The sequence below is a fragment of the Heptranchias perlo genome, chromosome 1, assembly GCF_035084215.1.
Source record: "Heptranchias perlo isolate sHepPer1 chromosome 1, sHepPer1.hap1, whole genome shotgun sequence".
Classification (NCBI taxonomy): Eukaryota; Metazoa; Chordata; class Chondrichthyes; order Hexanchiformes; family Hexanchidae; genus Heptranchias; species Heptranchias perlo.
The window spans coordinates 32,033,033-32,056,069 of record NC_090325.1 but is presented as its reverse complement, the minus strand read 5'-3'; the positions used below and the strand labels follow the sequence as shown (position 1 = coordinate 32,056,069).

The 23,037-nt window shown below is 43.9% G+C and overlaps 1 protein-coding gene across 4 annotated transcripts in view; it reads right to left on the bottom strand.

Annotated features, from left to right (window-relative positions):
- The window catches only part of LOC137321184 (zinc finger protein 84-like), a 50,028-nt gene that overhangs the window by 11,798 nt on the left and 15,193 nt on the right, over positions 1 to 23,037 (bottom strand). Inside the window, exons 1-2 of one of the 4 annotated variants that reach the window (XR_010962736.1) lie at positions 22,772 to 22,839; positions 1,852 to 3,817 (exon numbers count right to left, since the gene is read on the bottom strand). The exons of 1 other annotated variant lie outside the window; for it this stretch is intronic. Coding sequence is in view for 1 of the 3 variants with exons in the window: in XM_067983468.1 (XP_067839569.1) it covers positions 10,711 to 12,171 (1,461 nt within the window). In the remaining 2 variants the exon portion in view is untranslated. Of the gene's footprint in view, positions 1 to 1,851; positions 3,818 to 4,457; positions 12,351 to 22,771; positions 22,842 to 23,037 lie in introns of those variants that run through there. 2 more of the 4 variants (XM_067983468.1, XR_010962734.1) reach the window with 2 other exon arrangements.

The window sequence follows — 23,037 nt, the reverse complement described above, 5'->3', positions numbered from 1 at the left end:
AAAGTACTTCATTGGCTGTAAAGCAATTTGGGACGTCCTGAGGTCATGAAAGGGCACTCTAAAAATGCAAGTCTTTCTTTTATACAATTGTATCCAACCTTAAACACGATGTGAATCTGCTTTGTATTGCATGCAGGAAACTTTCTAATACAAACAAGGGATGGAGAAGAATCCATTAGTTGTAAATCTTTGCCTTGTTTCATATCAGATAGCCTGCCACTGCAACACGTGGAAACACTATACAGTGGAACGATGTTTAGTTTTACAAACTAGTAGCTGGGAAGGTTAGGCTGGAGGAGGGGGTCTTCATGTAGTGAATCACCAGGCACAAGCGTGGAGGAGCTAGTACAGGGGGATAGAGTGTCACAGGTGCCAGCTCACTGGAGGGTGAGATAACACATTAGTTCTACTGCAGAGGACTCAGGTGCAGACTTCGAGGGCCCAGGCTGTCGAAGAAGTTTGAAGGGCATACACCAGGATATGCTAGGTACACTGGACAGCCTGCCAGCAAGCTTGCGCACAATGGCTTAAAGCATGAATGAGTCCAACTCCAATTTGTGTCAAAGCTGTTAATTGTATCCATTTGATTTATATCAATTAGTGTTAATTGTATTTAGGTGGTGCGTATCAATTGTATCCATATATAAAAGAGCTTATCTAGGGTGTAATGTGGAGCTCTGTGAATAAAGGCTTAGAAGCAACTGAAGACCAGGCTCTGGTATTCTATCCTTCACCTGGCTATCCAACTTGTAACAAAAGCTTCTGACCAACATGGGCCAAGCAGTCAGCTCCATGAACACACCAGAGGCGCTCACCATGATGTTGTCTCTGCTGACAGCTCTGATGGCTTCCAAGGCAGCCAACACTGTTGCCATAGAAGCTCAGACGGCTGCCATCTTGGCTTTGGAGGCCAGTGTTGACTGGGGCTTCCAAAGCATCACATCGCTCCTGCACTCGTGGAGAGCTGTAGGAGTGCTGAGGAGCTGTACAGGAGAGTGGCCACAGTTCCATGGGAGAGGCACCTGTTGCCTCCTCTCAGGATGACTGCATTCCTGCTCCCCTGCCACTGACTCCGCAAGTGTCCATTTATTGCCACTCATTCAGCTGGGTCAGATTGACCCGGTCCATGCTGAGGTGCTGCAGCTGGGCCCTCAAGGCCCACAACTGCTTGAGGTCACTCACCGTGTCCATCTGAAGTGTCCTCAGTGGAAGCGCAGGAACCTTCCACCTCCCAAGCTGTAGCCACTAGGAAAACACTTCATAGAAGCACTAGGTTGATTAAATAAGCACAGAAAAATGTGCTTGCAGTAAGGGCATGCACAGGGATGATTCATAATTATTTATTAACTATTAGATGGATAGAATTCAATTGTTTGATAAATTAACTTTTTTTTCTGCATTTGGTGATGTTTATATTTTAATGAAGTGAGGGCAAGACCCATGAGGCAGGACTGAAGGAAGGCAATCGGATGCTATTGATAGGATTGTGGGACTGTTGGTGTATTGGATAGGAGGGATGGTTCACGTGAAGTGCTCTCTGAGAGCTCTGGGAGCTAGAGGCACTGATGGTCAATGCCACTTCCTCTTCCTCACTAAGGAATCGTCTAGGGCTTTTCCACCCAGCGTAGGTCGTGGAGCGAATGATGCCCGAGTTGGCTCGCTGAACACTCTTAAATCACACACACTCGATTGAATTTGAGTTTACCTTACCAACTCTCAATTGGGATATCCACAGGCTGAATGCATTGACTCTTGCCAAATTCATCAATGAAGAAGCCAGACAATGAATCATGCACTATTTATTGACTACGAGATCACAACTTAAAGTTAAATATTAAGTATATGAGCAATTAGTAGATATTGCTAGATGTAGTCAGGATCATCTAGCAGTTTGAATAAAAACAATTAATTAATGGGCAGAGTTACTTAACAAAATGAGGAACAGAGGTTTGTGAACACTGCAGTAGTGTCACTGTAATTCATCACTGGACACTGAATATCAAATGATAGTTAAGGCCAGTATTTGAGACTACTATAAATCGGTGAGGATTAAATCCCTAGATAACTGACAAGTTAACAGCATTAGATTGTTAGTCTACTGGATAGATTAAAAGTCTCTATGCTAGTCTTTAGGTATGTTTCCAGAGCTTATACAACCTCGTCCTTATAAGTGGCGTGATTGAATCAATCTCCTTTCTTCTCTGGGACGCAGGCGTTAGCTGCTGGTGCGTTCAGTCGACCTTTGGCGGCGGGATTCTGTTCCACTTGGATCCTCGGATCTGGCCATCCACCTTCACATGAACGACCGTATCTGCTAATTGGCTTAGGCCTTGCCTTCTCTCATCTCATACTCGTATTACAGAACTGAACTCCTTGCAGATCAAATATTGGAATGATTTCTCTCCTGCCTGAGTGCGCTGGTGAGCCACCAGGCTGGTCAACTGACTGGACTCCTTCCTGCAGTCAGGGCATTTCAGGGCTTAACTGTACGTGTCTGAGATTAGGGAAGGTGAGAGCTAAGGCAATTATCAGATATAAACAATGATGGACCCACTGGTCCATCCAACCTGTCCTACATAACTGCAATGCTTTGTGCATATGTACACTCTCCACTCCACCCGAAAACCATGTGATATCCTGGGAGGGGTGAAAAAAAAGATAAAAACCCAGGTCAACTTTGGGGTGGGGAAATCAGGAAAATTTTTCAACGATCAAAACTAGTCCAGCGCTCTAGCCCTGATTAATGTTATACAGTACCTAATTTGGTATGAGGTGATCTCCACCCCAGCCAGAAACAGGTCCAGCTCTTGCTTGAAGGAATTTAGTGAATCAGTATTCACTGCATGAGCTGGCAACCTGTTCCACAGATCCACTATTCACTGGGAAAAGTACCACCTCCTAATGTCTAACCTAGTTCTGGCCTTACATAACTTGAGATTGTGACCCCTGGCCGTCCCAAACTTATTTAGTTGAAACAAACTGTCTACACTAGCACAATCTATTCCTTTCACTATCTTTTAAACCTCAATCAAATTACCCCTAAGTCTACACTTCTCTAAAGTGAAGAGTCCCAGCTCTTTGAGCCTCTCTAGGTAACCAAAATGCTTCAAACTGGGAATTAATCTAGTGGCCCTCCTCTGCACCCTTTCCAAAGCTACAATATCACCCACCATGTGAGGAGACAAAGACTGGACCTAGTATTTAACTGAGGCCCAACCAAGGTCTTGTACAAGGACAAAATAGTATGCTTTGTCTTATAGCGAACTGTCCTATAAATACACCCTATTTGCTCTAGCTATTACTTCACAGCATTGGTCAAGAACCTTTAGAGATGCAGTAAGGCATTCTCATGCCAATTTCAAGTCATCTGACTAGTCACGTGATCATCCCCTTTTTCCCTTTACTTTAATTGCCTCCTATTTAGACTGTGTCTACCTACAAGGACATTGTGCCCCCAACCAATCTAATACACCCTGGTGTATTTTCATTAATTATTCAGTTTTGCTCACTTTGGACTCAGTAGAATGAACAAACACTGATACTAACCATATGGAAATACAAATACAGACAAGGGTGTACAGTTATATACAAAATATACAATACAGTGGAAGACGATTCCAGATGCTCCATGCACTCATATTACTCAAGTAAAACACAAATTTCTTCACTCACAACTCCCAGTTGAGAGATCTTCAAGCCATGCTCCGCTTGAAGTCTCCATTGTGTGAAAGTAGACTGTCAGAACCTAGGATCCCAGTGGAACAGATAACCCCACCGCCGAAGGAGGTCATTGGCCGAACGAACCAGATGCTAATGCCTGCATCCCAGAGAAGAAAGGAGATCGACTCAATCACATTGTTCATAAGGACAAGGTTGTAGAAGGTCTGGAAATATTACTAAATACTAGCTCCGAGACTTTAATCTATCCAGTAGACTGAAAATCTAATGCTGTTAACTTGTCAGCTATCAAGCTAGATATTTAAACCTAGGGGATGTGACATCTTTAAGTCTCACTAAGTGCCAGTTGTGTGTCTATGTTTCTTTCACACAGGTTCCCATGCAGGCCTAGATAAGGTGTGACATGTTATATCAACTCTTAGGAGTTATTTCCTGGCTGAACACTTCCAAATGGTTTTCTAACACTAGCAACGAATGTCTTGTTTATCTGCACAATCCTTTATGGCTTTGTTGGCCGTAGGAACTTTTATGGTTTGATTAGCTTAGAAGCCTTTATGGTTTGACATTTATTTTACTTGCACGCCATTTCCCATCATCTGACTCCAATTTGAGTGTCCTGCTTGCAGCTAAAACTCCAGTTTGGAAACACATTTCAGGCGAATCTTGAAGGCACCTTTCAGACAACTTACAGAGCGCTTTTCCTATAACATGCCACTATGTAAATTATCTATGCTTTACAGAATGGGAACTGAAATAGTACTCGACTGAGAGAAGGCATAAACTTTGAACCAACTGCTGGTTTATTTACACAAAAATATATAAATGAACAGTATGCAGTTCTAGAGTGGCAACATATATTTCCTACATGCCTCAAGTTATGAAAACAATAAAGACGCAGCTTGCTTCCTCTCCATACAGGGACTCGCCTTCTCGTGCTTAACCCTTCAAAGCAAAGACTTTTAAAAATACATTTTTCTGTTGGTTCACAGACCACTCTAACTGTGGGGCGAGAACAAAAGACACACAGACACAAACAGACAGAGTCTGCCCTTAGAACTGTGTGTAAATAATATACTCTTTATGATTCAATAAATCCATAAGTTATTATACGAATAACAAGTGGATACAATAACGACAATGAATGTACCCATTTCAGCTAACTGACCACAGGGGGTTTCAATTATTCACAGCTATAGTAACTTGCATAACAAGTAATATCTGGACCATCGTGTCTAGGGTAGGGTCACTGTGCCCCTCCCCCTCCCCAGGCATCATAGATTTAAATCCTTCCATACTGATCCTTAGAGTATAGAAATATTAGTTTTCAAAAAATCTATGAGCAAAAATCGAATTTGGCACAATGATCTTATGTAAAAAGTAATCTAAGAGGTAGCAATGCCCGAGCTGAACAATAAACCCCTAATATAGTCGATAAACTCACTGAAAATAGTACGAGTCACTATACACGTGTTGATTTTCTTTGATAGACCAACAAATAAAACTGAAAGACTGTATATCTCAGGCTACGAACTAGGGTCGTTAATGACTAAAGGTAACAGGAGAAAGAGTAAATACAGCAGATATCACTGTACTACAGTAAAAGAACACTTGATTTCTCATCTGTACTCTAGACTTGTCTCAAAAGCAGTAACATCTGGAATTTCCACAGAGGTTCTCCAGCAGGTGATCGACAGAACCCCCATAGAAAAGGCATAAATGGCTAAAAACAGCTGTTTGCACCGTTTCTCCATAGGATCGCAAATCCCCCACTGAAATTACGGCGAAGATCAGAAGTCCTCAGAAATTCAGGGCTAAATGTCTTGAAATTTCAATGATTCTCATAACTTCAGACGCACATCGGGGAGGAAAGGCTTATATCTGTCATCAGAGACTCAAAGTATTATCGACCAGCCCAAGCTTATTCAGCTACTTGGTGAGTGGAAAGTCACAGAGGAGCCAAGCTATGGGGCAACATTTTTGCTTCAAAGCCTGAACTGAAGCAAAGGAATATCAATGGGTCTCTTTCACAATTATTCAAAAACTGAGACAAACAACAGACAGATATTGATTGCAATCAATCAAAGGTGACCCACCATAAATGTTTGTCTTTTGTAGTGACAAGAGTGATCAATGAAATTAGGTTTCACAGGTATCAGGGAAACTGCTCAGGCCAGTCATCATATTCAGTATAAAGCATAAGAACATAAAAAATAGCAGGATTAGGCCATACGGCCTCTCAAGCCTGCTCTGCCATTCAATAAGATCATGGCTGATCTTCGACCTCAACTCCACTTTCCCGCCCCATTCACATATCCCTTGATTTCCTTAGAGTCCAAAAATCCATCTATCCCAGCCTTGAACATATTCAATGACTGAGCATCCACAGCCCTCTGGGGTAGAGAATTCCAAAGATTCACAACCCTCTCAATGAAGAAATTCCTCCTTATCTCAGTCTTAAATGGCCAACCCCTTATCCTGAGACTATGCCGCCTAGTTCTAGACTCTCCAGACAGCGAAAACAGTCTCTCAGCATCCACCCTGTCAAGCCCCCTCAAATCTTGTATGTTTCAATAAGATCACCCCCTCATTCTTCTAAACTCCAGAGCGTATAGGCCCATTCTACTCAATCTCTCCTCATAGGACAACAGTCTCATCCCAGGAAACAATCTAGTGAACCTTCATTGCACCGCCTCTAAGGCAAGTATATCCTTCCTTAGATAAAGAGACCAAAACTGTATGCAGTACTCCAGGTGAGGTCTCACCAAAGCGCTGTACAATTGCAGCAAGACTTCCTTACTCTTGTACTCCAACCCCCTTGCAATAAAGGCCAACATGTCATTTGCCTTCCTAATTGCTTGCTGTACCTGCCTGCTAACTTTTTGTGTTTCTTATACGAGGACACTCAAATCCCTCTGAACACCAACATTTAATAGTTTCTCACAATTTAAAAAATATTCTGTTTTTCTATTCTTCCTACCAAAGTGAATAACCTCACATTTCCCCATATTATACTTCATCTGCTACCTTCTTGCCCACTCACCTAACCTGTCTATATCCCCTTGTGTCCTCCTCACAGCTTACTTTCCCACCTAGCTTTGTAGCATCAGCAAATTTGGATACACTACACTCAGTCCCTTCGTCTAAGTCATTAATATAGATTGTAAATAGCTGAGGCCCAAGCACTGATCCTTGCGGCACCCCACTAGTTACAGCCTGCCAACCTGAAAATGACCCGTTTATCCCTACTCTCCTTTCTGTCGGTTAACCAATCCTCTATCCATGCTAATATATTACCCCCAATCCCATGAGCCCTTATCTTGGTCACAGCCTTTTACGTGGCATGCTTTGAAAATCCAAATATACAACACTCACTGGTTCCCCTTTATCTACCCTGCTAGTTATATCCTCAAAAAACTCTAATAAATTTGTCAAACATGATTTCCCTTTCATAAAACCACGTTGACTCTGCCTAATCATATTATGATTTTCTAAGTGCCCTGTTACCACTTCCTTAATAATGGATTCCAGCATTTTCCCGACAACTGATGTCAGGCTAACTAGCCTGTAGTTCCCTGTTTTCTCTCTCCCTCCTTTCTTGAATAGCAGGGTGACATTTGCTAACTTCCAGCAGAGCTGACTGTCTGGGTAAACAGGACCCCCTTGATGAGACAGCCATCACAACTAATTGCCCTTCAAAGGTCTATAAAAAAGTAAACGTAATAGACAGTAAATGTAAGCTCAATGCAGGTGATTTGTATTAATTGTCTCTTTATCTGGGTCAAATTTTTTTTATTCGTTCATGGGATGTGGGCGTCGCTGGTGAGGCCGGCATTCATTGCCCATCCCTAATTGCCCTTGAGAAGGTGGTGGTGAGCCGCCTTCTTGAACCGCTGCAGTCCGTGTGGTGAAGGTTCTCCCACAGTGCTGTTAGGAAGGGAGTTCCAGGATTTTGACCCAGCGACGATGTAGGAACGGCGATATAGTTCCAAGTCGGGATGGTATGTGACTTGGAGGGGAACGTGCAGGTGGTGTTGTTCCCATGTGCCTGCTGCTCTTGTCCTTCTAGGTGGTAGAGGTTGCGGGTTTGGGAGGTGCTGTCAAAGTGGCTGCAGTGCATGCTGTGGATGGTACACATTACAGACACTTTGCGTCGGTGGTGAAGGGAGTGAATGTTTAGGATGGTGGATGGGGTGCAATCAAGCGGGCTGCTTTGTCCTGGATGGCGTCGAGCTTCTTGAGTGTTGTTGGAGCTGCACTGATCCAGGCAAGTGGAGAGTATTCCATCACACTCCTGACTTGTGCTTTGTAGATGGTGGAAAGGCTTTGGGGAGTCAGGAGGTGAGTCACTCGCCGCAGAATACCCAGCCTCTGACCTGCTCTTGTAGCCACAGTATTTATATGGCTGGTCCAGTTAAGTTTCTGGTCAGTGGTGACCCCCAGGATGTTGATGGTGGGGGATTTGGCAATGGTAATACCATTGAATGTCAAGGGGAGGTGGTTAGACACCCTCTTGTTGGAGATGGTCATTGCCTGGCACTTGTCTGGCATGAATGTTACTTGCCACTTATCAGCCCAAGCCTGGATGTTGTCCAGGTCTTGCTGCATGTGGGCTCGGACTGCTTCATTATTTGACGGGTTGCGAATGGAACTGAACACTGTGCAATCATCAGCGAACATCCCCATTTCTGACCTTATGATGGAGGGAAGGTCATTGATGAAGCAGCTGAAGATGGTTGGGCCAAGGACACTGCCCTGAGGAACTCCTGCAGCAATGTCCTGGGGCTGAGATGATTGGCCTCCAACAACCACTACCATCTTCCTTTGTGCTAGGTATGATTCCAGCCACTGGAGAGTTTTCCCCGATTCCCATTGACTTCAATTTTACTAGGGCTCCTTGGTGCTACACTCGGTCAAACGCTGCCTTGATGTCAAGGGCAGTCACTCTTACCTCACCTCTGGAATTCAGCTCTTTTGTCCATGTTTGGACCAAGGCTGTAACGAGGTCTGGAGCTAAGTGGTCCTGGCGGAACCCGAACTGAGCATCGGTGAGCAGGTTATTGTTGAGTAAGTGCCGCTTGATAGCGCTGTCGATGACACCTTCCATCACTTTGCTGATGATTGAGAGTAGACTGATGGGGCGGTAATTGGCCGGATTGGATTTGTCCTGCTTTTTGTGGACAGGACATACCTGGGCAATTTTCCACATTGTCGGGTAGATGCCAGTGTTGTAGCTGTACTGGAACAGCTTGGCTAGAGGTGCAGCTAGTTCTGGAGCACAAGTCTTCAGCACTACAGCTGGGATGTTGTCGGGGCCCATAGCCTTTGCTGTATCCAGTGCACTCAGCCGTTTCTTGATATCACGTGGGGTGAATCGAATTGGCTGAAGACTGGCTTCTGTGATGGTGGGGATATCGGGAGGAGGCCGAGATGGATCATCCACTCGGCACTTCTGGCTGAAGATGGTTGCAAACGCTTCAGCCTTGTCTTTTGCACTCACGTGTTGGACTCCGCCATCATTGAGGATGGGGATGTTTACAGAGCCACTTCCTGCCATTAGTTGTTTAATTGTCCACCACTATTCACGACTGGATGTGGCAGGACAGCAGAGCTTTGACCTGATCCGTTGGTTGTGGAATCGCTTAGCTCTGTCTATAGCATGTTGCTTCCGCTGTTTAGCATGCATGTAGTCCTGAGTTGTAGCTTCACCAGGTTGGCACCTCATTTGTAGGTAACACTCATTAGACTGTCCACCTTAGCAGAAGTGAGTCATTTGCTTCTGAAATTACATCATTTTAAGGTGATTGGCAAAAGAACCAAAGGTGACATGAGGAAAAACATTTTTACGCAGCGTGTAGTTAGGATCTGGAATGCACTGCCAGGGGGCGGGGGCAGGGGCAGGTAGTGGAGGCAGATTCAATCATGGCCTTCAGAAGGGAACCGGATAAGTACTTGAAAGGAAAAAATTTGCAGGGCTACAGGGAGAGGCTGGGGGAGTGGGACTGGCTGGATTACTCTTGCAAAGAGCCGGCACAGACTTGATGGGCTGAATGCCCTCCTTCCGTGCTGTAACCTTTCTATGATTCCAATATAGAAAGCCGTGTATTTTGTGCACAACGGGACCTTATTTCCAGCAGGGAGAAGTCCAATTAAAGTTGTCATCAGATGGCCAGATACCAAAATCCCATAAACATGAGATCTTTATTATTAAAGGCAGCTCTTCCAATTTATCGCACAACTTATTACAGTTCAGGACATTGGAAGGATTTCTTCTCCCTATTAACATGTTGGTGTATTCAGAGGCTGCTCAAAAATTTCCCAAAGGTTGGATAATGAAAGTTTCTATCCTAGAAGGGTACAGTGGTGTAGCGGTTATGGTACTGGACTAGTAATCCAGAAACCTGGACTAATAATCCAGAAAAGATGACTTCAAAGCCCACCATGGCAGTTTGAGAATTTGATTTTTTTTAAAATCTGGAAATAAAAAAAGCTTGAAGCTGTCCGATTGTCGTTAAAAACCCAGCTGGATCACTAAGGTCTTCACTAAAGGATATTACCCAGTCTGGCCACATGTGACTCCAGTCCCATATCAACGTGGTTTACTCTTAACTGTGCTCTGAAGTGGCCTAGCAAGCCACTCAGTTGTATCAAAATCGCTATAGGTAACAAATACTGGCCTTGCCAACAACACCTACACCCAAGAATGAATGAATAAAAATAACAATCGTTCATGCCTGTGGAAATTGGACGAGTTGATAAAATTCTTCTTGCAGGTCGGGCACTGAAATGGCTTCTCCCTTAAGTGTACACTTGGGGGCACTGAAATGGCTTCTCCCCGTGGGCATATGCTGGTGCATCACCAGAGATGAATGCTGGATGAACCTTTTTCCGCAGGTCAGGCACTGAAATAGCTTCTCTTCTGTTTCTGTGGGCTGATATATCAGCACATTGGCAAACACTGGAAAGGTTTTTCTCCCTTATATGTGCATTGGCGCATCACCAAATCGGACGAATGACTGAACTCCTGCTCACAAATCAAACGCTGGATGGTTTCTCTCCCGTGTGCGTGCGCTGGTGAACCACCAGATTACACAACTGACTAAACTCCTTCTTGCAGATCAAACACTGGAACGGTTTCTCCCCTGAATGAGTGCGCTGGTGAACCACCAGGCTGGACAACTGGCTGAACTCCTTCTTGCAGTCAAGGCATTTGAAGGGCTTCTCCCCAGTGTGCACACGTTCATGGCTGCGGAGGCTGGACGAGGTACTGAAATCCTTCCCACAGGTGTCACACTGAAATGGCTTCTCCCCTGTGTGCGTGCGCTGGTGTGTTGCCAGGTTGGACAGCTGTCTGAACTCCTTGCCGCATTCAAGACATTTGAATGGCTTCTCTCCTGTGTGTATACGCTTGTGCCTGTAAAGGCTGGATGGGTCACTAAAGCTCTTCTCACATGTGGAACACTGGAACGGCCTCTCCCCCGTGTGCGTGTGCTGATGCACCACCAGGCTGAAGAACTTGTGGAACTCCTTACTGCAGTCAGGACATTTGAAGGGCTTCTCCCCCCTGTGCATACGTTGGTGTACGCAGAGGCTGGACGAGCTGCTGAAACATTTCCCACAGGTTGCACAATGGAACGGTTTCTCTCCTGTGTGCATGCGCTCGTGCCTACGGAAGCTGGACAAGTTACTGAAACTCTTCCCACAAGTTGGGCACTGAAATGGTTTCTCTCCTGTGTGTGTACGCTGGTGCATCACCAAGGACGAGCGTTGGATGAACTTTTTTCCACAGTCTGGGCACTGAAATAGCTTCTCATCTGTATGAGTGCGCTGATGCATCACCAAACTGGACAAGTGACTGAACTCCTTCTTGCAGATCAAACATTGGTACGGTTTCTCTCCTGAATGAGTGCGCTGGTGAACCACCAGGCTGGTCAACTGGCTGAACTCCTTCTTGCAGTCAGGGCATTTGAAGGGCTTCTCCCCAGTGTGCACACGATTATGGTTGCGGAGGCTGGATGCAGCACTGAAACCTTTCCCACAAGTTTCACACTGAAATGGCCTCTCCCCTGTGTGTGTACGCTGGTGTGTCACCAGATAGGACAACTGGCTGAACTCCTTGCCACAATCAGGGCATTTGAACGGCTTCTCTCCCGTATGAATACGCTTGTGCCTGTAGAGGTTGGATGGGTCACTAAAACACTTCTCACATGTCGGACACTGGAATGGCTTCTCTCCCGTGTGCATGTGCTGGTGCACCAGCAGCCTGCACAACCGGCTGAACTCCTTACTGCAGTCAAGGCATTTGAAGGGCTTTTCTACAGTGTGTATTTTTTCATGACTGCGGAGGCTGGACAAGTTTTTGAAATCCTTCCCACAGGTCACACATCGAAACGTCTTCTTTCCTGCGAGTGTGCGCTGATGCATCACCAGGTGGGACAACTGACTGCATTCCTTCCTGCGGTCAGGGCATTTTAAGGATTGCACACCCATGCGCATGCACTGGTGGCTGCAGAGGCTGGACTCGGCATTGATACCCTTACATTGCCCATCTGGGGAATGATTCGTTTACTTGGAATTGTTCAAAGTAATCTCTTCTAGGAGCATTTCTGTAGACTGATGGGCGAAGTCTAGTTGGGAGATATCCTTGCATCCTTGATTGAGACCATCAACCTCTCCTAGAACAGATGGATCACAATTACTGCCTATTATAGCAGGCAAGGCCAACCATTAGAAGCAGCGGCCCAGATCTATGTCTGGCAACCAGCGAGTGGGCCGCAAATAATTAAATTGTTGTTGAGTCAGGAAAAATCATGATTAAACATCACCAACGACAACAACTCGCATTTATATAGTGCCTTTAAGAAGATAAGAAATAGGAGCAGGAGCAGGAGTAGGCCATATGGCCCCTTGAGCCTGCTCTGCCATTCAATAAGATCATGGCTGATCTTTGACCTCAACTCCACTTTCCCGTCTGATCCCCATATCCCTTAATTCCCTTAGAGTCCAAAAATCTATCGATCTCAGTCTTGAATATACTCAATGACTGAACATCCACAGCCCTCTGGAGTAGAGAATTCCAAATATTCACAACCCTGTGAGTGAAGAAATTCCTCCATATCTCAGTCCTAAATGTCCGACCCCTTAGCCTTAGACAATGTCCCCTAGTTCTAGACTCTCCGGCCAGGGGAAACATCCTCTCAGCATCGACCCTGACAAGCCCTCTTAGAATCTTATTTGTTTCAATGAGATCACTTCTCATTCTTATTCTTGTAAACTCCAGAGAGTAAAGGCCCATTCTACTCAATCTTTCCTCTCAGGATCACCCCCTCCTCCCAGGAATCAAACTAGTGAACCTTTGTTGCACTGCCTCTAAGGCAAGTATATCCTTCCTTAGGTAAGGAGACCAAAACTGTACACAGTACTCCAGATGTGGTTTCACCAAAGCCCTGTACAATTGCAGCAAGACTTCCTTACTCTTGTACTCCAATCCCATGCATTAAGGCCAACATACCATTTGCCTTCCTAATTGCTTGCTGTACCTGCATGTTAACTTTCTGTGTTTCGTGTACAACAACATCAAAGTCCCTCTAAACACCAACATTTAATAGTTTCTCACCATATAAAAAATATTCCATTTTTCTATTTTTCCTACCAAAGTGAATAACCTCATATTTCCCCATATTATTTTCTACTTGCTACCTTCTTGCCCACTCACTTAACCTGTTGATATCCCTTTGCATGCTCCTCACAGCCTAGACTTTTCCACCAAGCTTTGTATCATCAGCAAACTTGGATACATTACACTCGAGCCCTTCATCTAAGTCGTTAATATAGATTGTAAATAGCTGAGACCCAAGCACTGATCCCTGCGGCACCCCACTAGTTACAACCTGCCAACCCGAAAATGCCCCGCTTATTCCTACTCTCTGTTTTCTGTCTGTTAACCAATCCTCAATCCGTGCTAATATATTACCCCCAATCCCACGAGCCCTAATCTTGTGCAACAACCTCTTGTGTGGTACCTTTTCGAATGCCTTTTGAAAATCCAAATATACTACATCCACTGGTTCCCCCTTATCTACCCTGCTAGTTACACCCTCTAAAAACTCTAATAAATGTCAAACACAATTTCCCTTTCATAAAAGAGTGTTGACTCTGCCTAATCATAATATGATTTTCTAATTGCCCAGTTACTACTTCCTTAATAGATTCTAGCATTTTCTCTACTACTGATGTCAGGCTAACTGGTTCCCTGTTTTCTCTCTCCCTTCTTTCTTGAATAGTAGGATTACATTTGCTACTTTCCAATCCACGGGGACCATTCTAGAATCTAGGGAATTCTGGAAGATCAAAATCAATGCAGCCACTATCTCTGCCACCTCTTTTATAACCCTAGGATGTTGGCCATCAGGTTCAGGGGATTTGTCAGCTTTTTTCTAAAACTTTTTCTTTACTAATCTTAATTACTTAAAGTTCCTCCCTCTCATTGGACCCTTGGTTTCCAGTATATTTTTTGTGTCATCTACTGTAAAGACAGATATAAAATATCTGCTTAATGTCTCTGCCATTTCCTTATTCCCCTATTCCCCTTTATAATTTCTCCTGTCTGTCTCTAAGGGACCCACGTCTACTTTCGCTGATCTCTTCCTTTTCATATACTTGTAGAAGATCTTACAATCTGTTTTTATATTACTTGCTAGTTTACTCTCATATTCAATTTTCTCCCTCTATCAATTTCTTGGTTATCCTTTGCTAGTTTCTAAAATACTCCCAATCCTCAGGCTTACGAGTCTTTTTGGTAACAATGTAAACCTCTTCTTTTAATCTAATACTATCCTTAACTTCTCTAGATAGCTACGGTTGGATCATTTTTCCTGTGGAGTTTTTATTCCTCAAGGGTATGTATATTCGCTGGGAATTATGAATTATTTCTTTAAACGTTCGCCGTTGCTTATCTACCATCATATCTTTTAATCTAATTTCCCAATCTACCTTAGCCAACTTGCCCCTCATATCTATATAATTGGCCTTGTTTAAATTTAAGACCCTAGATTCGGACTTAACTACATCACTCTCAAACGCAATATGAAATTCTGTCATATTATGATCGCTCTTCTCCAGAGGATCCTTTATTATAAGATTACTAATTAATCCTGTCTCATTACACAACACTAGATCTAAAATAGCCTGTTCCCTAGTTGGTTCCTCGACATATTGTTCTAGAAAACTGTCTTGGATGCATTCCATGAACTCTTCCTCCAAACTACTTTTGCCAATTTGGTTTGTCCAGTCTATATGAAGATTAAAGTCCCCAATGATTTTCACATTACCCTTGTTACATGCTCCTCTAATTTCCTGATTTATACTTTGTCCAACACTATAACTACTGTTAGGGGGTCTGTAAACTACTCCCACCAGTGTTTTCTGCCCCTTGTTATTTCTTAGCTCCACCCATGCTGATTCTACATCCTGAATTTCTGAACTAAGGTCCTTTCTCACTACTGTCTTTATCTCTTCCTTTATTACCAGGCTACCCCCACGTTTTCCATTTTGCCTCTTTTCTAAATTAATATACCCTGGAATATTTAGTTCCCAACCTTAGTCACCTTGCAACCACGTCTCAGTAATGGCTACTAGATCAAACCCATTTATCTCTAATTGTGCCATTAATTCATCTATCTTGTTATGAATGCTTTGTGCGGTCAGATACAGCACCTTTAATTTTAACTTTTTTTCCTTGATGTGACCTTAGTCACTAACGCCCCATTACCTTTGTTAAACTCTCTGTCCCTTCCTGACATACTGTGCTTGTTTTTACCCAAATCACTACTCTGCTTTACAGCCTTGATTTTTCTTTTTAGACTTATAAAATTACCCTTACCTGAACCCTCCCCCCTTTTTATTAGTTTAAAGCCCCATCTACCACCCTAATTATTTGATTCGCCAGGACACTGGTCCCAGCCCGGTTTAAGTGGAGCCTGTCCCAACAGAACAGCTCCCTCTTTCCCCAATACAGGTGCCAGTGCCCCATGAATTGAAATGAGACTCTGCTTTTTAATTTGGTCCCTAGCTCCTCAAACTCACTCAGCAGAACCTCATTCCTAGTTCTATCTATGTCGTTGGTTCCTATGTGGAACACAACAACTGGATCTTCCCCCTCATGCTCCAAGTTCTTTCCCAGCCACGAGGAGATGTCCTTAACCCTGGCACCGGGCAGGCAATACAGCCTTAGGGACTCCCGATCGCAGCTGCAGAGAACAGTATCTATCACATTCCTTTTTACTCCCCCCACTTGAATGGTCTCCTGTACCACGGTGCCGTGATCAGTTTGCCCATCCTCCTTGCAGTCTTTGATCTCAACCATACAGGTTGCAAGTAACTCGTACCTGTTGGACGAGGTCAAAGGCTGAGGCTCCTCCATCACTGCATCTTGGGTCCCCATACCCATAGTCACATCCTCCTGTCCCTAAACCACTACCTAACCTAAGGGGTGTGACTGCCTCCTGAATCAAAGCGTCCAGATAACTCTCCCCCCTCCCTGATGCATCACAATGTCTGCAGCTCGGACTCCAGCTCAACAACTCTGAGCCAAAGTTCCTTGAGTTGCAGACACTTATATAGAAAAATGTCCCAAGGCGCTTCACAGAGGCGTAGGGAAAAAAATGAACGCTGAGCCAAAGAAGGAGATTTTAGGAGGGGAGACCAAAAACTTGGACAAAAAGGTAGGATTCATAGAAGGTCTTAAAGGAGGAAACGGATAAAGAGGTGAAGGGCTTAGGGACGAAATTTCAGAGTGTGGGACCTCAATGGCTGAAGACACAGCCACCAATGGTGGGGCAAAGGGAGAGTTGATGCACAAGAGGCCAGAGTCAGGGGAACAGAGTTTAATGAGGTGTGGTTGTAGCTCTAAAGGAAGTTAGAGGTAAGGAGTGGCAAGGCAATGGAGGGATTTAAACACAAGGATGAGAATTTTAAATTTTAGGTTTTAGAATTCCAGAAGCCAATGTAGATCAGCAAGGAGGAGGAAAATGAGCGAGCAGCACTTGTGGGATTGGCTACAGGGGGCAGAGCTTTCAACAAGATTAAGTTTAGAGGATGGAGCATGGGAGGTCAGTCAGGAGAGCATTGGAATAATCTGGTCTGAAGGTGAAAAATGCATAGATGAGTGTTTCAGTGGCAGAAGGTTTGAGGTAAGCATGGAAGCAGCTAATGTTATGGAGGTAGAAGTAGGCAGTCTTTGTGATGGGAGAGGATATTGGGTCTGAAGCTCATCTCGGGGTCGAATAGGACACCGAGGCTGCAAACAATTTGGTTCAGCCTGAGGCAGTGGCCTGGGAGAGAGATAAAGCTGTGGGGAGGGTGAGGAGTTGGTGCCGAAGATGATGGCTTCAGTCTTCCCAATTTTAGCTAAAGGGCATTATGGATCATCCAAGATGGATGTTGAACAAGCAGTCTGACAACAGAGGCAGTGGAGTGGTTGACAGACGTAGTGAAGAGTTAGAGCTGATTGTCATCAGTGTATATGTGGAAGCTGACCCCATATCCACAATGCTGCTGCTAAGGAACATGTAGATGAGGAAGGAGGGGGGGTGGTAGCTAAGGATGGATCTTGAGGAACTCCCAAGGTAATGGTGGAGGAGTGGGAAGAGAAGCCACTGATAGAGATGCTCTGGCTATGATCAGATAGGGATCAGTGGAACAAGGTGAGAGCAGTCCCACCAAGCTGGGGAATGGAGAAGGATGGTGAGATCGACCATATCAAAGGCTCGGTTGAGGATAACGAGGAAGGATGAGGCACCACAGTCACAGAGAATGTTGTTTGTGACTTTTGTTAGGGCTGTATTGATGCTGTAGGTGAGGTGGAAACCTGATTGGAGAGATCAAAACATGGAGTTGCAGGAGAGATGGCCAGAGATCTGGGAGGTGATGAAATGGATTTTGGAGATGGGGTGGTAGTTTGCAATGACAGAGAGAGATTAAAGGGGTCTTTTTGAGAGGGCGATGTGATGATGATGGTGGTTTGAGAAGAGACCTGAGGAGAGGGAACCATTTACAATGTCAACTAGCATTGGGCCAGACAGTGAAGCTGGGTGGTCATCAATTTAGTGGGAATGGGGTCAACGGAGCAGGAGGTGGGTCACATGGATAAAAAGAGCTGAGGGAAGAGATGAGAGAGTAAGGAGAGAAAGAGAAAGGGGACGCAAGGGGACGAGGGCGAGGCAGCGGATTGAATGGTCTCTATCTTGGTGACAAAGAAATCCATGAGCTTCACACACTTATTGTTGTAAACATCACACTGAACTCCCAAACTAGTTTGTGCTTGATATTTCAACCTCCTTCATATCCAAATCATTGATATAAATGGAAGACAAAAGAGGCCTCAGGACAGATCCCTGGGGCATATCACTACCCACAAATCCAAAAAAAATTCATTTATTCCTACTCTTTGCTTTCTGTCTCCATGTCATCTCTCTAGGGATAGAATTTGGGATGACTGGGAAAGGGACTCTCATGGTCTTTAAGCCCTGGGTAGAGAGTGCACTCAGTGGGTCTGGGAAACGTGGGGAAAGGTCCAAGGTTTTTCTGGTTAAGCGAGATTTGATTGGTTATGTTAGACGTACAGAAGACTCACTTAACAATTTAATATACGAGTAAATCCTAATGAATAAACTTGCATGTCACCTGGAAATTTGCTCAAATGAAATTTGATTTTGCATTTGATTGGGTGGTGCACAAAGTGTAGATAAATTTATGAATTATTTAGCATAAATTAAGTGGGATGACTAAGTCAGAGACAAGTAGAAGAAATAGGCTTTAAAATACTGATGTAATGCTTTTCTGTCACACTTTACAAGAAGTGTTAGTGCAGGAGCTGCACAATATACACAAGACTTTTAAGATATTACTAGCTGATCTTCCCTGGCACTGCTCATGGAGGAGGCACTGTTTCATAATAACAGAGGGAGTTATGCATGTTAACGCTCAATGAATTATCAGGGCCACTGATTTCTGGTGACTGAATAAGCAAAGTTGCATTTTTAATATACGGTATTCGGAGATTTTTACCACTGCTTTAGGGATCAAATTTCACAACTCCCTGCATTATTCTGTGAAAATCATAAATGAGTGGGTTTTATTATTGTATCTATTCCTTTACTTTTATATTTAATTTGTAATCCTTACCCTTTTTAAAGCTGAGGAACACATCAAGATGGAATGCAAAATGTAGCAGCTGGAAGTAGGTGTCTGGAATTGTGCAGTTCCGGAGAGGGTGGGGTTGATGAGCTTTGGGAGAACTTGGCATAGGCATTTATAGCTCTGAGAGGATGGTATTGGTTTTGGCAGAACTGGGGTAAGAGGTCCTAGAGCTTGACAGCATTGGGAGGGTGGTTTGGCAGAATTGGGATGGTACATTACAACAGTGACTACACTTCAAAAAGTACTTCATTGGCTGTAAAGCGCTTTGGCATGTCCTGATGTCTTGAAAGGTACTATATAAATGCAAGTTCTTTCTTTCTTTAATGAGGGGTTTGACTCTCTGGTTGATTCGTGAAATCTGTCAGCAGGTGAGGTGGGGCAGGCAGAGCACGAGGCTGACAGCAATGGAAGGGCAATGCACTGGGTCTAGCAGCACTGGTTTATAAGTTTCTAAGGGATCTCTCCAAACAGTGCATTAAATGTTTTATGATTTGTTCCTGGCAAAAAGAAGTAAACGCTGTTTTCAGTCAATACACAAGAACACAGCTGCATAAATCAATATGAGACTTCACTCTCTGTGTGCGTGTTGGGGCTTGCAAGCAGTATTCTCTGAACCCAGACATTTGGAATAAATTTGTGCATCACCTGCAAGCAAGAAGTTTCAATGAATTTATCTATGTGGGATGAATGAGGGAATAAACGATAAGTAGAAGAAGTGGTCTCAGTCCTAAACACGTTCAGAAATTACCACAGAAAACATTATTTTAAAAAAGCTGATAAAGTGGCTAACTTTGTAATCAGGTTAATATACAAAATTACCTCACACATCTTAATTTTCACTCAACAGAAACTACCTACCCATTGACCATTAAGGACATTATGACTACTATGCAGGGACTCCTCTCCTGTTCCAAGGCCCAGTTATCTATAAACCAAGACCCAACAAGCTGCCTCAACCCTCTGAGGCACACTGCTCCCAATGCAAGCAAGCAAAAGATATTCAGAGACAATTTTATAGTTACGTTTAGTTGTTATTGTGAAATGTCATTTTAATGTATTTTTATGTTATAAACCTTATGAATTAAAAATTTCAGTTGCTGATAAAACAGATAATCTGCTCCCCTCTACCAAGAGTATTTTGAGTGATTAGTTCACAGTCTCCTTTCTTTTATTGATAGGTTACAACAGTTCTTGGCAGTTCCTCATGGGTAGTTTCCTGGCATTTTCTTCACTTTTTATTCATATGTTCCTTACCTCGTCAATTCTGATTGCCTGCTTTTTTACTTTGAGCCAAACAACAGTGTGACATTACAGGAATTAAGCGTTAGGCTATACAAAGTGTGTGCAGACAAGAATTTTAATGTCTAATAGAGTATATATAAAAATTAGAAATCGGATAATAGTTGGGACAGGAATCTGATGAGTTTTCAAACCCACTTGGATCCCATTACAGACTGCCTAGTGTTCCAGGGATGCCAGTTTGAAAACCTATGCTGTTATTGTCCCTTGCAATATAATTCTGTTCCCCCCTCCCATTTCTACTTTAAGCAAAGTGCACGATTTGTTGTCAATCATGGAGACGTAATCCTGTTTTGCTTAGCTTAGAGATGTTGGTTGAATACTTCCAAATGGGCTGCTTCAAGTACAGTGCTTGGGGAAAAATGGGACAATTGTTGATTTCCTCCCTTCCTCTCCTGAAAGTGCTGATTCTTGCTGGGATACAGTCCATAGGCACAGAGGACCCTCAAGTACTTCACCCCAACTAGCCATTTTCCATGTTTGAGCCTCAGGGTGGGGGAGGTGGCACTATCACAGCAAAGTCTAATGTTGCCCTCACCCAATGCTAACACATGTACTCTTTTCTATAGAGGTCAGTGGATAGCAATCATAAAGATAAGTACAGATGAAGAAGACCATTCAGCCCATCTTTCCATGAAAACATATAATCCCCCCAAATACAGTAAGTAACTGCCTGTTAAATGACTCTAGAGTTTTTGCCTCTACTACAACTACAACATTTATATAGTGCCTTTAACGTAGCAAAAGGTCTCAAGGCACTTCACAGGAGCGTTATCAAACAAAATTTGATACTACACATAAGGAGATATTAGGACAGGTTTAAGAGGTAGGTTTTAAGGAGCGCATAAAGGGGAGAGAGAGGTAAAGAGGCAGAGAGGTTTAGGGAGGGAATTCCAGAGCTTAGGGCCAAGGCAGCTAAAGGCACAGCCACCAATGGTGGAGCGATCAACATCGGGGATGCGCAAGAAGAAAGAATTGGAGGAAAGCAGAGATCTCGGAGGGTTGTAGAGCTGGAGGAGGTCACAGATAGGATGGGGCGAGGCCATGGAGGAATTTGAAAACAAGCATGAGAATTTTAAAATTGAGGCGTTGCCAGACTGGGAGCCACTGTAGGTCAGCGAGCACAGGGGTGATGGGAGAACAGGACTTGGTGCAAATTAAAATACAGGCAGCAGAATTTTGGATGAGCTCAGGTTTATGGAGGGTGTAAGATGGGAGGCCAGCCAGAAGAGCATTGGAATAGTCAAGTCTAGAGGTGACAAAGGCATGGTGAGGGTTTCAGCAGCAGATGAGCTGAGGCGGGGCAGAGACGCTTAATGTTACGGAGGTGGAAGTAGACAGTCTTGGTGATGGAGCAGATATGTGGTTGGAAGCTCTCAGGGCCAAATAGGACATCATGGTTGCGAACGGTCGAGGTCAGCCTCCAACAGTGGCCAGGGAGAGGGATGGAGTCAGTGCCTAGGGAACAACATTTGTGGCGGGGCCTGAAGACAATGGCTTTGGTCTTCCCAATATTTAAATCGAGGAAATTTCAACTCATCCAATACTGGATGTTGGACAGGCAGTGTGACAGATTAGAGATGGTTGAGGGGTCGAGAGAGGTGGTGGTTAGTTGGATCTGGGTGTCATCAGTGTACATGTGGAACTTTACGTTGTGTTTTCAGATGTCGCCAAGGGGCAGCATGTAGATGAGAAATAGTACCTGGAGATGCTACCCTATCTCCAGGTAGAAATTTCTCTTTATTTGATTATATGCTTCCTAATTTCAGTCTTATACTTGCCTTTTGCCAGTTTCTCCTCTGTCTCCTTGTCCTGCATTCATGGTTTAATTTGAAATAGTGCTCAGGATTAAACTTTTCTATTCATTGTAGTACTATATTTCATATCTCTATAAAGTCCCCTGTCATTTATCTCCTTTCAAGGCTGAAGAATCTGAGTTTTTCTAACCTTTCCTCATAAGTCATTCTCTGACATTAAGGGTCGGCCTAATGATTCTTCTGTGTGCTGCTCCAGGGCTTGGATCCTTCCCCAAGCCCCAGTGACCAGAACTGAGCACAGTATTCAAGATACAGTCTCACCAAAGGTGACCTCGGCTTCAATAATGATTTGAATATACAGCTCAACATAGGACCTTGACATATGTGCATTGAATTTTGTCTGCCATAATTCTGTCCACTTGTAAATATTGTCTAAGTCCTTCTGATTAAGAGTAAGCACCTCAGCTGATTTATTTTTCCTTTTGCCAACCCAGGGATGCTCTCACTACAGCCTTGGATGAGATGCAGTAAGCTATTACAGACCAAATCGAATCAAAGCTTCTCGGTGTGTATTGAGGGCGGCGTTCACAGAGGTGTAGGAAGAGATCATACAGATGCCCGGTCACCTTTTGGACACAGACAATAGATGACACGGGAATATACTCAAATCAAACTAATAATTATGATATAAGAAGACGCGAGATCCTGTAACTAGGGAGAAGAAAATTTAAAAAGTCCTTGCTTAAAAAAATAATTTATGCTCTTTAAAAATATACGCTCCAATAAATTGTCGGCCCTAATTGTGTTTAACTAGGAAGGCTAATGCTGGTCAAGGAGATTACCTGCCATTGTCTGCAACAAACCAGCAACCTCCATCCACAATCCACTACCGCTTCATACTCAGCGAATATACTTCCGCACATGCGCAGTGCTTTCTTTCCCCAGTAAGGTCAGCTGTGCTCGGAACTCTGGGTAATGTCTGCCACCCCTCCTTTTTTTTGAAAGTTTCTGGATTTTATTTTGTAAAGAGGCACTGGGTTGTCCCAGTGTCATCAACCTAAATTAAAGAAAACTAACACGAGTGCCCCCTTTTTTTGAGGTGGCACAA